This window comes from Micropterus dolomieu, linkage group LG18 (genome assembly GCF_021292245.1).
Source record: "Micropterus dolomieu isolate WLL.071019.BEF.003 ecotype Adirondacks linkage group LG18, ASM2129224v1, whole genome shotgun sequence".
In the NCBI taxonomy this organism is placed as follows: Eukaryota; Metazoa; Chordata; class Actinopteri; order Centrarchiformes; family Centrarchidae; genus Micropterus; species Micropterus dolomieu.
Window position 1 is genome coordinate 11,455,986 of NC_060167.1, and position 15,710 is coordinate 11,471,695.

Here is a 15,710-nt window from a genome sequence, read left to right on the forward strand (position 1 = left end):
CTGTACATACTCAAACAAAATTCAGAAGGAGTTTTGTGCCTTAATGCTGAATTTTTCAAGAGAAAATCATGATAGATCTAATAATCGATTATTTTTGCCACCCCTGGGTGTAGCTGCTGAACTGATGAATGTTATTATTCCCTGAAGTGTCTGTTTAAATAGTTTTCAGGCGTGAACCATCTTACAGACTAACCTCTTTGATTATCATGCTGCTGGCCGTATCCACCCATCTAACGCTCCTATCCTAATATAAAAGGAAAGCCTTCTCTGTATGCCATAGCTAACCAGATTTTCTCTTGGTGGGCTCCACTGTGTGTCACCATGTGAAAAAGAAAACACTTTTCAGCAGATCCTGTACCATTAAAGGGACTCTGCTGGATAGAAACATCTATATATTCCACAGCAGGGTACAGACTGCGGTTAGTGCCTCACAGGGAAACTTTGAAACCAGATGGAGCCTATCCCACACAAAACACAGAACAGGAGGAGGAGGAAAAGGGTGGGGGCGAGGGGGATTTGAGACAAATGCTGATGTACTTGGCAGTTTTCCATGCTTGGAGTTATTAGGGGGTTTATTAACATCACCAAACGCACTACCATGTTCACATGGCTCATGCAGCAGAAACTAATGTATTTCTGTGGTGCATGAGGAGCTCTCTTAAATTCTTGTTTGGGTTTCAGTAATAAAAATTAGTCAATTAGTTCTTATTGTTTCCTGGTAGTTGTTAGAGATCAAGGAGGCAGCATAGGGGCTTGAACCTGCTGACTCAACTTTAAATCTATAATGAGTGTCATGGACAGTTGGCTCTGCATGTTTGTTCTTGATGCATTTCTAATATTAGACTAGCCTCAGGCTACTTCCGCCAAACACTCTCCCACTCACACACGATCCCACAAAACAAGATTGATGTGCTGTGTCTTGGGCTTCGGGGCAAGTTATGAGCTCAGGATGTCTCTTTACCCACAACAGCACTGACAGGTGGTGACAGGCCATTTTGAAACAATTTGTGAGTAATAGTCAGACCAAAACTGCCACAGCGGGCCTCTCTATGCACCTTTCACCAAGCTCTGAATATTACATCCTGTCAACAAGGGGAACACAGGTGAAGGGCGTGCTATACAACAAGCAATTTTGTGCAGACGTCTACATTTTTTAGTGATACACTGAGTTTGGACAGTTGTGAGCACACGTGAAATAAATGCCGCTCATAGTTTGTAACAAGTTTCACTCGTGAAGATATTTATATTGAATTTCCTTTATAAAAGAGAATGTTTGACAAGAGTATCATGCAATGTGTAATCTTTGTTTATCACTACTGGAACAATTTTCTCACTAATTAATCTGAGTATAATTTCATTGCTGAACAAGTTGTCCACAGCAAATTACTTATTTACTTATATTAATCAAACAGCAGTCCGAAATCAAAAGATATTTAATTTACAATGATATAAAATGCAGAAAACAGTATACTCGTGCTCCTTCAAGAGCATGTTTTGTATTTTGGCTTGATTGAATGGCTTTAATGAGGAATTGATTGCCACAATTATTGCGGATGGATTTTCTGCTAAACGACAAATCAAACTATTGACTTTATTAAGCAGTATTGCACTTTACCAATCGTATCTCCAGAAGTCACTTGTTGATTATTGAATTTAGCACAAATATAATATGTTTGGATTTTTTCAAATCGCTTTATAGTCAGTATGGACAGGGAGAATGATTAATTACAGCAACTAATAACTCTTTCAATGTACTGTATATGTGGCATGTGAGACTAGGCTAGATTTGAAAAAGATTATCCAATTTCTATTGCTAAAGTAAAATCACCTTTAGGTTTTTATGTAACAATAAAAGCAGTAAATGCTAATCTATGTCAATCTTACAGTAAACTTCAAATTTAAAAAAGCACTGAATAGCACATAAATGTGCGGAGAACTGAATTTAGGACACAGGAGAAGTGTCTGTGGGTGGTGAACGCAGCAGTTGGCTCAATTAAAAAATTTTAAAAATATATAAATGTCGGTGTTGTTCTCGTTCCAGCATACACACAGATTCAGCCCCACTCCCTGGTTCAGCAGCACAAGCAGCAGCAGTTTGTGGTTCATCAGAGTCAAAGTACCCAGAGGAACGCGGGCCAGCTGCTGCAGACGGCCTCCATTCAACCATCACAGCACCCTGTCCCCGTCCTGCCCAAACCTGCTCCACACCAGCCCTCCACACCCAGCCAGCAGGCCACCATCTTCCACTCCACCATCAGCCCCCATGCCCTCCACTCCTCTCTAAACCATGCCAAAGCTCAGCCCGTCCAGCTCACTGCCATCAACCTACAAATACAGCCAACAGTGAGTACACTTACACACACCAAGGTCTAAAACAAAAAGGCATTTGAATAACTTAGGTTAAAACAAACCATTGCCAGCGTCAGTCATTCCCATCAGCCTCAGCTGTACTTTGTGTTTATTGCTAATTGGCAAGTTTTAGCATGCTAAGCTAAGATGGTGAACATTATGGTATAGACATTATACTTGCATAACATCAACATGTTAGCATTGTCATTATGAGCATGTTAGCATGCTGATGTTAGTGTTTAGCTCAAAGCACAACCTCACAATACTGCTAGCATGGCTGTAGTCCTGAATGACTTGCTTTATTTGGAACCCTGAAATGCTTAGAAAAATGTGTCCAAATGTAGATGATTTTCCAAAATAAACTTGGAGCATTTCTCATACGTCTAGAGGACAAGTAAGAGGATGTCTTTTTCTCACAGTAACATTATCATTGTGTAATTTATTTTGTCCTCCTTTTTGTTTTTCTACTGAGCCATGCATTTCTGTCTTACTTAAAATTCTGACTTTGTGTTGTTCACATCCTTTTTAAGAGGTAACCATCAAAACAAACTACTGTTCCAACAACACCCACTGAATCTGTTTTTACTCCAAGGCAAAGAAAACACATCTTTTGAGTTTGGGATTCGTGGTGTAATATTTTCCCAGTGGTGTGATATTTTCCAACATTAAAAATGCCAACAGTCCCTGATCTGTCTTTTCATTACTGTCTCAGATTTACTTTATTTACTTTAATTTCTCATCTCACTTCCTTCTACATTTTGTTCTCAATGCACATCTCAGGCCTCCCGACTTGTTCAGGACTGTAAAGATAAGCCAACCTCACTGGTTGTCAGAGAGACATGTCCAACCCCCACTATGCAGCAGCAGCATCAGCAGCAGCAGCCGCCCCAGCTCCAGCTCCAACAACAACAGCAGCAGCAGCAACAGCAACCTGCGCCTTCGCCATCACAACCCACCAAGCCTGTAGAGCAACCCAAGGTCGCCCCGGCCTTACCAGCTGTTCAGCCACAAGGTAATGATTCAGCATGATCTTTTAAGCTGCTAAATTTACTTTCTGTAGAGTTCTCAAACATTTTGGTAAATAAACTCTGTAACCAATTAGCCACTGGGACAAGAAGACTGGTAGCAGTTTAATAACTTGTGTTAACTACAACTTTTCACCTTGAAACAGAAAATGTTCCATTAGATCTGCTCTGCTCTCATGAATTAGACAACTTGCAATCTTCAATTGAGGATAAGTCAAAATAATGCTGTCATTTACTTTAATCCAGAACAAGTTGTGTCTGCAGCACATTTAGTTGCACTATTGTTTCTCTTATTGCTTTGTTGTTGTCTTGTGGCCAAAAAGCTCACCTGGTACCCACAATTCACTTACTGTGTTATGCACAAACATTTAAACACAACAAAAAGCAAATTGAGGAATTAGTGAGTGTATACAGTAATATAACCAGACCTCTAATGTAAATGTATTGCTTTTATTAATTTGTTACCTGTAAATAATATTGGGAACATTTTGGCACACACTGTTTCCTGTGATCGTTTGTAGTATTTGCCTAGCCAACGGTGAGCGGGGCTGAGACCAACATCCACAGTGCAGCATTTACATACAGGGAGCAAAAAGTTAGAAACACATCTCAACATAAAGCAATCTAATACACCCCCACCACTAACTACATCCTTTCTGACAACATGTCAACAACAGCTGTACAGTATAAACATCACAAAAAGAGGATTTATTAAAATACACACTCAAAATGAAATGCTATTCTATTGGATTGTGTAAGATTGTACAGGTGTTCAGGCTAATAAACCCGTGAGTCATAGTACAGGGGTTTAGTTAGACATTTTAACAAAAACTGTCCAAAGACAAAGAGTGAGTAGGTTGTTGTTCACCATTTTCATCAATGATACTTTAAAAGCATTCATGACTGTTGATTTACATGTTGCCTGCAGGGTGGGACCTGTGACAACTTTTGTCCATTAGACGTCTGAGGCATGCTTGTGTAATAAACTATTATGACGGTTGTTCGAAAGAATCAAGGTTTCTAAACTTTGGACAAACTGTTTTGATATATTTATTTTCTTTAGCTGCATGTATCGGGAAAATCCCAGAAATGTCATCAGTAATGTTTTTATACTGCATTTTCTGCTTATTGTGCACATCTTGTCAGCCAGGTGATTCAGATAAAAGGGATAAAGCAGGTTCTGATAAGTGATTTGACTCATGGTCCGTAGCTTTGAGATGGTCCAAGGTTTGTAGTCATGCAGCAACTATACTTTTCTTGCTGAGCACAAAATTATTTTAGTGTGTGCCGTTGTTATAAGTGTTGACAGGGATCAGTTTCTATGGTGATATCGGTTGGAAATGGTGCTAACGCTGTGTTTCTTGTAAAATGAAACTTGACATTCTGTAGGGGCAGTGAGTTTGGTGTGATGTGCCGTGGAGGTGCACTGCTCACCACCAGAGCAGGAAACTATTTCTGTAATCCACAGGCTGCAGTGGCTGATGAAGATAGGTTTCAGCTTTTTTTATTTTTTATTTATTTTTTTTTTTCTTAAGGAAAATGTAACATTTAAGAAAAGAGCCACCAGAGAAAAGCTGTTTTTCAGTCAAAGTGGCTTATTGAGTGTACAAGGTTTCCTGCTGCAATATATCTATTATCTGCACTGACCTCCGCCCTGCTCTCTGCTAACAGATATCCAGAGAAACTGTCACTTCTCTTTGAAGTATTTAAAGAGGTGATTTTTGGCTTTTTCACTTTCCTTTATTGTGTTATATATCTTTTTTTGTGCATGTAAGAGGTTTGCAAAGTGAAAAGTCTATCCCAAAGGGAGTTACCATCTCCTACAGAAAACACTGCTTTTGAACTGCCTGAAAACAGCTCGATTGCTGTCCAGCCTTAACTTCTGTAAACTATCTGTGTCACTTAACACACGTCTTAATGGTCACCTAGTGGCTAATCAGGCACGCCCTCAAAAACGCTGGTGGAGAAACACACTGAGCTGCAGCACATACACAGTGACACCCGCCCGCTGCCTCCCTCACCCCCACTCTCCCTACACTTTGATGTAGAGACAGTCAAAACGTTAACGTATGAAAGATAAATGTGTTAACAGATTAATAACTTACCACTCTGAAACTCTTGCGCCAGGCTAGGTTGCAACGCTGGTTTGGGAACATATACAGCTGAACCAACACCATGGTTACAAGCTTGTCAGGACCCACCCTACTCTGCTTCTGATTGGCTAGTAGTCCTTACCTAGGTACTTTTGCAACCTGGCAATATTTGGAGGAGATGGTTGCACTAGCTAGCTTGGTTAGCAAGCTGCATCCGTAATTCATTTTAACTGTGATTTTTACCGGGATGCTAATTTTGGTTTGCTAAAAACAGGCTTTAAACAAAATTACCGGGAAAAATTAACAGCCGACTCACTATCCACTGCACTGTGTAAATTTAACCAGTGGTGGTGAAAAAGCGTATGAGTCATCTCTAGCCTGATTGACAGGTTGCCATGGTAACTATTGTCAATCATAAGGTAGTCCCGCCCTAAAGCATACCATACTTCATTGTCCATTTTCCTCTAAACGGGACCATAGTTTATTAAATTAACATTATCCTGTCTTGAAGAAGACTTGAAACTAAGAATTGAGATCATAAACTCAAGTGTTTACTGAGGAAATGAATCAAGTGAGAAGTATGGTCATTTAGTCATAGATTTCTCTACAATGGGACCTCCTTTTTGCAACCAGTGGAGTCGCTCCCTGCTGGCCGTTAGAAAGAATAAAGGCACTTATACATTGGCTTCACTTGTGAAAGTCTGTGTGTACACACACACACACACACACACACACACACACACACACACACACACACACACACACACACACACACACACACACAGCCTATAGACTTTACATTAGGATGACGGTACGCACATTAAAATGCTTCTCTAGGCTTATGGGAATGTTTAGCAAATATAAAACTTTCTTTGTTTAAAATTTCACAATATTTGTTTGCAGTTTGAGGTGGGCTTACAGAAATCCCTTTTTATAATGGTGGTTTATTGGAAGAATGCTTATGGTGTACCAATTGGCTGTAAGGGTAAGTGGCAGGGCCAGTAACCAGTTCTCTTAATACATCCATGCTTCAAACTCCCTTGCTGGATCATATTTCATATCATCCCATGGTTACCTTAAACAACACCCCCACACAGCATCTTTCATTTCTGTCTGAATGCTGCCTTAGCACCACCAGAATGTGTCCCAGGCAGTGGTACAGAAAAGATAATCAAACACATGAATAAAACATAGAAATCATCATAATTAAGAACTAATATAATAATTAAAAACTGTTGGGTAGACACCAAAAAGCTCTCACAGATGGAACATAAAACTGTATCCTGTGGCCCTGCTGAGAACATATGCTCATGCCTCACGTTTTTCGTCCCTTTTCAATGGACGTAGTTTTAAAAAGGGGTTATTGTTTATATAAATAAAGCATGTGCAGTATTAGTCTGACGCAGGAGACACTCCTCCTTTTGATTCAGAGGCTTAGCGCAGGTTCACTGTTGATGCATGCGGTCTTGCAGGAGGACCAAACGTGCTAACGTTAGCTGCTGTGGGAGGAAACAGGGAGGCGGGTCCTGGTTCCTTCTACGGCTCTGAAGCGGCACTGCAGCGTAAAACTCGGTCACAGTCTAACACAGCAGCAGCTGCAGGTCGGTGTATGTCGGATCCGGTCATTACAACAACAAACACAAGCGAAACCCCGCATGTTTTGACTCTGAACAAGGCGGAAGTCGGCGCGGTAAGAAAACTTTTCTCACGCTGGTGGAGTTTAAGCAGACAAAGCGTTAATGATTACTTTCGCTTTGTCGGGTGTTAGTGAGCCGAGAGGTCGTTCTGATTGTGGATTTTGCTGTTCGTTATTGATCGACAATGTGCCAGTAGGTCACTTGATTATTATTAGATCGACGCATGAATAGTTATTTTAATCAGCAGGCAGGTTGATATGATTATATTTTGCACATAGGTGGCTGTAATGTGATATGATGTGTTTGTTTTGAATAATATAACCTCATGAGCATAGTATCTAAAGCATAAGGGCTGTAATCTGTGATTATATAAAGACAAACCGCTTTTTAGCTTGTAAAATAAAAAACAATGATTTTATTCAAGCTTTAGCTGTTCATGTCATCCTTCTAAGGACATTTCAGTAGTTTTATTTACCCTCCACATTGCAGGTATACATTTCTTTATTTCATTTAGGACTGCAAAAAATAATTAATTTCTTTGTCATTTAATGTGCTGATTGGCTTCTTGATTATTTGTTTGATCTATAAACTGTCAGAAAATACTGAAGCCCATGGTGATGTCTTTAAATGTTGTTTTTGTGGCAAAAGTATTCAGTTTATGATGACTTTTGACAAGGAAAATCATCACATCCACACATTCAAGAAGCTGTAACAACAGAACGTTTGGAAGTTTTGCTTGAATGACAAATGATTTATGAAACACTTAATTTAATTTGAAATCAATCCACTGATGACCAGCTCTCAGAGTACTTTGTTCTCATATACAGTATTAACTGGATGATATTCATTTCTTGGTCAGGAGGGGGCACAACCAAGAGGCAGAGCGCTGCACCTGGGACCCCACCTCCAGCCATGACCTCAGGAAATGAGAGCGAGGCGCCCACTGTGACGGGCAGTACGCCGCAGAACGGAGAGAACAAACCGCCTCAGGCCATCGTCAAGCCCCAGGTCCTCACACATGTCATAGAAGGCTTTGTCATCCAGGAGGGAGCTGAGCCGTTCCCCGTGTGTGTAAGTCCCCGATCTCAGCTTTACTAGCAGCGAGACATGATAAACAACCCAAAGCCACCACACTCTCCAGTGTACCCGCCTGCAGGGAGCTGTCAGCAGGCGCACACACAAACCCTCTGCTACTACTAGTAGTGACAGCTCACAGCTTCTGTTTGATTCAGTCATTAATTGTAGTAAAGTAAGACCCTGTAGCTGAAGGAGTACGGATGGATGGAGGTGTGTGTGTGTGTGTGTGTGTGTAATGACCCACACACTGCAGCAACTCGAGGCGTAAAACTCCCCTCTTTAATCTGTTATCTCCCTTTTTAAAATTAGATTTTATTAATGTTATTGTATCTTTATTGTTTTTCCGGTGTGTCTGTTTACCTGTGGTTGACATTTGTATCATCACATCTTCTTTAATCACTAAAAAAGAAAAGCAGATGTTAGACTGAACAGCCTTTTGTTGTGGTGCAACATAATGACATGTGCTTGTTGTAATTTGTAGGATTGGCACTAACTGCCTCCTACTGGGCATTAGGTGTAAATGCCCAGTATATTTACAGAGCTGCACCTATCTACACAGCAAATACATGGATATGATCGTTTTGACTGTCATTAATGACTATTTGTGTTATTGATTGTTAGTTTGTTTTTTCTATTCATAAATTAGTGTTTACTCTATAAAATGTCAAACTGTGAAAAAATGCCTATTACAAGAGAGCCCAAGGTGACATCTTCAAATTACTTGTTTGGCTGACTAGCAGTCCAAAACCTTTTAAGATATTCAATTTTAAATGATATAAAACGGAGGAAAGCAACAAATCTTCACATTTGAGAAGCTGGAACAAGAGATTTTTGGGCCTTTTTTGCTTGATTCAATGACTTAAACAATTCATTGATTCATTCATTCACAATTGTTGCAGATTAGTTTTCTGCTAATTGAATATTTGACAAAGTTGTTTCAGCAGTAGTGAATGTACATTTCTTACCTTGCCAACGTTTCCAGTAGTAGTTTGTTAATAGAAGACCGCCCAAAAATGATATTTTTTCTCTTTTTAATGGCTCTACAGCCAGTATAGACGAAAGGAATGACGATGACCAATACACCCTTGTCTTTGCACTTGAGATTGCTGTTGTGATATTTGTCAAAATTATGGCTTTGCAGTTATACACAGGAAGCAGTCCAACTCTCACAGTAATCACAACTATTATTTCTTATTCCTGGAACAACAAGCGTATCATTTTGGTAGGTTTGTATATATTTTATAATACTTTCTTCCTTTTACCAGGTGGAGCGTCTCCCCATTCTTATCGACAGCCCAAAGAAGCTGGATCATCAGCTCTCCTCAGACCCTGACAAAACCCCGGTCAGCAATGCAGCAAACACTGACTCTGAGCCTGAGGACATGAACGAGCCAGGTGAGACAAACAGTATTAGACACAAGTACAGTGGGTTGTGTATATAAGTTTGTGTCTCACTGTACTGGTGCTCATGAAACTATGGGATTCACCAATCCACCTCCTTTCCAGGGCTTGTTGGGTGATAACACAGGGGTTTCTGGCAAAACATCTCAGGATTGTCCTGACAAACTTCAAACTCAACAGGGAAAAAAATAACTCATCGAACTGTCGTGGTTAGTCTTTCCACTGAGAATCCCCAACTCTAGTTTGGTATGAATAAACCTTTAATTAGTTTTAATTAGCTTCTCTGATGCCCGACCTCCCTCTTGCTCCTGTCCTGCTTGATGGCTCTTCTGTCCCCGCCTGAACGCAGCGTGCCTTTGTTGCGCCCGGAGTTGTAGTACTGGTCAGAGAAGCTGTAAATCACCTCTTTACTGTATTCCCTGTCATCAAACTGCCCTCTGTTGCTCTCGAGGGCTGTGTCTGGTTCACTGAGAGGCTGCTGAGCCCGGAGTATGAATTCGACAGGTGGAGATTAGACTCAGTTGTTACGCATTGTACTTTTTTAACGCATTAATCTGTTACTCAAACTGGACTTGCTGGATAGAAAATTAATGTCTCACCAGTACCTAAAACAACCCATCCCCATTGACGCAGCATCCTATGTTTAACACACTGGATCAGATCAGTGCCTCCCTAAAAGAAACTCCTCAAAAAACGATTTGTTAAGTGGAAATGAACTCACCAAAACTTTGTTGTCTTTTAAATTCAGGAAAAACAAAAGTTATGAAGCTGTGAATGACACCTACACACTGAACCTCAACCATCTTCTATCTCTGGAGCAGAAATGGTGACTTTAATATTGTCATCCTTACATGGACGTCACCATGTTGAGCTGCCATGTTTCTACAGTAGCCCAAACGGACAAACTGCTTTACAGCACACTTTTCATCACTACGTAGGAGAAGTGTATATAGTAGTAGTTAGGGGTGGGAGAAAGAATCGATTCTTAGATGTGTTGCGGACGTGGAAGATTCTGACTCGATTAACAAATGTCAAAAAATCTATTTATTTAAATGTTAATTGATAACATGTAATGTTAACAGAACGCAAAAGGCGTGCACATAGCGGAGACTAGTGTTCTCCCTGTATTCGGCATGCCACCTCTGCGGAATGAATAACCACTCTTCTTAAATGTCACACAATAATTAATATCAATGATATCACTGCCCAAGTAATTGATTTTAACTTTTAGCTAGCTCCCTGCATAGTGTGTGTGTGTGTGTTGCCAAGCGAATGAGAGAGAGCGAGCGGCAGAACTTGATGGTGAAAGTTAGCGGAGTGTTCTTTTTTTTTTTTTTTGTTCCTCCTCAAATCTTTATTGCAAAAAGAAGAATAAAGTGTACATGGGAAATAAAGAAGTATACAGAACAGTATACAAATATGCAAGAAGACTTTGCCAGGGGTAGTCTTTATTATATAAAGATGTTAAGAGGACCATATGTTGACATACACAGCCTTTTTGTTGTTGGATTTAGAAATTAAATTAATGTACAGCCTCATGGAGAAAAGGTACAAAGTTAGTTTTTATTACTGCCATTAAAATTAATACATTTATTATAAAGTACTTATTTCTTCCGAAGACCAAGCGAATGCATAGTGACCCAACCCTCACCACTAGATGCCACTAAAACTTACACACGGAACCTTTAAACAAGTTTAATAGTCAACATGTTCAATACATTTATATAAACTGAAATGTTTTACTAAAGTTTTTTTGTGCGTGATCGCAGTTATTTGGTCAGAGGTGATGCCACTCTTCAAAGAGTAAATGTCTCATATGAGAAGATAAATTATTTTTGAGTGTCTTCTGTTTATGCTGTTTTCTTGCACACAGAAAAAGAGCAAGAACCCAAGCTGACATGTGAATACTGTGGCTGGGTCGACTTTGCCTACACGTTCAAAGGCTCTAAAAGATTCTGCTCCATGGTTTGTGCAAAGAGGCAAGTCTCCTTTTTGTTTAAACGAGAAGAAATATAAAACCAAATAGTTTTTCTGCCAGTTATAGTAACGTGGAAAAAAAGGATAAGCTCTAATAATGGACCTTTCTGGACAGGTACAATGTGGGCTGTACGAAGAGGATAGGACTTTTCCATCCAGAGAGGACTAAACCGACAAATCGCTGGCGTAGAAGATCTCAGGGCCGCTCCAGTATAGAGGCTAAGAAGCGGGTATGGAAACACACACTCCTTCACTGTTCTAAAACATCCTCATCAACACTTTACCTCCGATCAGATACTGCTTCCACTGCACATTTTATACCCTGCACTTTTCACGCCTCATGCTTTTTAATGAATTTAAGCATCATTTGTGCCGGTGCCAGATTATCTCCCTCTGTCTTTAAAGGGTCATTAAGTACTCTGTGATCTTTGTCAATGTTTATTGGTGACCAGTAGTAGAGATTTTCTGCCTCCTGTAGTCCATATAGAGATCAAAAGCAACTGGATTAGATGTTTTTGGTTGTTTTTTTGTTTTTTTTGCCACTTATCCAAGACATTGACATAGTATTTCTAGATATCCTTTGATAGTACTAAGCAGCTCGTCCCCTCCCTTGAAATACTGAAACTTGTAATGGCACAAGTTATTAAAATATTTTTACAATAGAGACAAGTAGTTTACATAATGAAAGCAGAAATTATATAGAAATGTCACTCAATCTATTTTACAATGTGTAAAAATTTAGTTTTTTTTGGCTCAAGAGCAATCCATTTAGGTTTATAGCCAAAATGTTTTGAGTTATGTAATGCCTTGAGGGTTGGGTCTTGAACCTCCAGTGGGTGGTGCTTTTGTTTCATGTTTGGACCTGGGAGTGAGTTTGAAAATCCAGAGGATTCAGCAACTGACAAAATAATTGTCGAGGCATTGGTATTGATCCAACAACCTGCAGGGGAATTATACTCATTTGAAGTTATTGCACAGTATAAATTTTACTTATTGCCCCTTTAATTTTTGTTGGAACATTGTGTTTGACACAGCAGTGTTTTACTGATAAGCCATTAATTTTTCAAATTCTCCTTTCCAGAAGCTGTCCCCCTCACCACAGCAGACTCTTGGCGGTTCTGTATCCTCACCACATCCCTCACAGCCCAGTCAGGAGGAGTCCAGCCCGTGTTCGGACATGTCCAGCTACGAGGAGCCGCCGTCTCCTCTGTCGGCTGCCAGCTCAGGACCCCTGGCTCCTGTTCCGGCCCCAGCTCAGGTCCCCGTCCACCGGCACCCGAGCAGGGCATCAGACCAGGAGGGCTGCGCAGGGAGAGATGTACCTTCACTCTGTCAGCGCTTCTTACCCAACGACCCCACCAAGTGGAATGTGGAAGAAGTTTATGAGTTCATCCACTCACTGCCAGGTCAGGAAACGCACTCATAAAGCATTATAAACAGATTATTATTTTCCTTATAAATCCTGTGTTACGTATGACTAACTGCAGCTTTTACTCCTTCCTCTGCTGTTCATGCAGGCTGTCAGGAGATAGCAGATGAATTTCGCTCTCAGGAGATTGATGGACAGGCCTTGCTCCTGTTAAAGGAGGACCACCTCATGAGCACCATGAACATTAAACTGGGACCTGCGCTCAAGATCTTTGCACGCATCAACATGCTCAAAGACTCTTAGCAGGAAAGTGTGTTGTGCTCTCCTGAATTTATCTTGGGAGTATGTGTGTGAGTGTAAAACTTTGGCACAGGGCAAGTGATGCGTCATTGTAACACTGACAACACAGACTGACTGCACCATGACCTCGGCTTTGACAGAGAACCTCTCTTCAGCTGGCACTCATATTCACCTGTCTGTTCAGTACTCGCGTGACCATGTAAACTTTGTCATTCGCTGGACTGATGGTGGTCATATTAGAGCTGCAGCACTAACAGGGGTTAAGTAGTTCTTTGGTAGGTAGAAACAATGACATCGGTGTTAAATCCCAGAATGTTGATCCTCACATTAAATTAGGGCTGGACAATAACAATAATTATTGCGATACACTTTTTTTCAATAACAAAACGATAATATAACAAATGTTTAATAAATATTCAGTAAATATTGATGTTTTACCTCAGATTTGTGAAATGATCCACTATTTGGCCTGAAGTGTTGACCATAAAGATGAGTTTAAACCACAGTTAACAATCAGGTTTCTTCAACTTTCAATCAGGAGCAAAAATCAGCCTTTAAACTCAAAAGAAATAACGATTTGACACTTATCGTGATAATTATCAATATCGATAGATATAAAACTTTTTATCATGATAACATTTTTGGCCATATCGTTCCAGCCCTACATTAAATGAGTTGAACATATTTGTTTTACACCTGGCTGTATCTGATATCTGACCAGACCCGATTTGGATGTGATCAAATGTCAGCCAGGTGTAAACGCCATCTATACTGTCTTTTGGCGTTTTTTATTCTGTTATTAGGGAGTCGACAGTATAGAGAAGCAGGGGAAAACATGCAACAAAGGACATTGCAGTTAATGGTTGGAGCCTTAGACCCCTAGCCCTCCAGGGCTCCCCTGTTTGGCTACATTCTTGGAGGTAAAAAAACAAAAACACCCCAGCCAAGGTGAAAGATCACAAAGGTCTCTTCTTGCTATCTCAAGCTGCCTGTCAAAAAGCTACTTATGACCTTTTCCTGTGCAAAGGAGAAGTAAGTGGAACCCATAAAGCAGCATCAATTTCCTTGACCTTAAACATGCTGTGTCCTTTGTTGTGTACCTAAATTTGCATATTATGATCTAATCATAATGCAGATTTGAGATAACAAGTGCTTACTAATACCAGGTGTACATGCAAAGGGCTTTTATCAAATGTCATTATCCAGATAACACATTTATATACAGATTCCATGATAATATCGGGTGTAAATGTCTGATTTGGCCTCGGGGGGGAGTTTAAGTTTAAAAAACAGTGAAGAAAATAAAGTTGAAAGAAGTAGTAGTGCTAAAGTGCACTACCTGTTCAGTTGTGCATAGGTTGGATCACACTGCAGCACAGTCATTACTGAATTGAAGCATTGAGACAAACATGAGTGAAGTCAGAGTTTATTATTATTAGAGATGTTTTTTGTACCGTTTTGTTAGCGTGTGAATGAAAGAAGTGACTGAATGTGTGGCTGGGAACAAAAGATTGCTTTCATTAATTTGCTCATTTTCATTCAGTAGATGCTCTCTTTGCCTTTTCTCACAATAAGACTCTCAAAGCTCTTGAATACAAAGCTTGAATGCAGAGAAACCATTGAAGCAGCTTTTGTGACATCGATTTCCCTTTCATGAGGAACTCGACAGTTCTCTCCTGTAGATTTAAACTGCTTACAAATGATTTTTATGCCGCTTTTCCAAAATGATTTACTAAAATATGACATTGATTTCTTGTCTTAGCTTCATAGGAGGACACTAAGTTATCCGAGAAACAATTCGGGTATGCTGCTTTCTTCACACAGCCCTGCTTTTGGCACTTATTTTCCTTTTTGTTTGCTTTAATATTATGAGACACAGTGAGAGACAACTTTATTTGTACATATAGTAGCAGCTCAAGTGAGGAAAAAGACTCAAAGTGTGAAACTATAATTTTTTAAGTTATCCTTGTTATTTTAAAACAGAAACTTAATGGTGTTCAATATTTTGGAATATGCAAATGTATAAATATAGCCTGGAAGTTCTTTTTTATGTTTTCTTTTCTAATGAAAATAATGATCATATCCATGTGTTTTGTGACTGTGATGGAAGGTCAACTTTTTTAGATAAGGCTTTGTCAAATGCTTGTATTTATCAAAAACATTTGTTACACAGCACTTTGCAATTCTAAATAATTTGCAATACACTTCTGTCTTTGGCCATTTTTGTGTGAAAGGAAAAGTTAATTACAAATGTTTTTAGACAATATTGCAGTTTATTGAGATCTCGTACTGTCATTACATTCACTCATTTGGCGCTTTTATCTGAAGCGATTTACATTTACAACACACAAGCATCAATAAAGTAAGAGATCTATTAGTAACAATAGATATTGGTAAGAGCAGCAATAAATACTAGTATGCGCTATTAGCGCATAAGGCATCAATGGTGTAAATACCTAGGGGAAGAAGAAAGAGTTAATAA

General features: G+C 39.7%; 1 protein-coding gene across 2 annotated transcripts in view; it reads left to right on the forward strand.

Annotated features, from left to right (window-relative positions):
* Positions 1-13,680, forward strand: part of phc2b (polyhomeotic homolog 2b (Drosophila)) — a 40,689-nt gene extending 27,009 nt beyond the window's left edge. For both annotated transcript variants that reach the window (XM_046028838.1, XM_046028837.1), the window contains 8 exons: positions 2,042-2,343; positions 3,130-3,361; positions 7,964-8,175; positions 9,447-9,576; positions 11,456-11,561; positions 11,675-11,789; positions 12,641-12,965; positions 13,077-13,680. In XM_046028838.1, coding sequence (XP_045884794.1) covers positions 2,042-2,343; positions 3,130-3,361; positions 7,964-8,175; positions 9,447-9,576; positions 11,456-11,561; positions 11,675-11,789; positions 12,641-12,965; positions 13,077-13,231 — 1,577 coding nt within the window. In that variant the 3' untranslated portion in view covers positions 13,232-13,680. The remainder of the gene's footprint in view (positions 1-2,041; positions 2,344-3,129; positions 3,362-7,963; positions 8,176-9,446; positions 9,577-11,455; positions 11,562-11,674; positions 11,790-12,640; positions 12,966-13,076) is intronic.
* Positions 13,681-15,710: the final 2,030 nt, after the last annotated feature.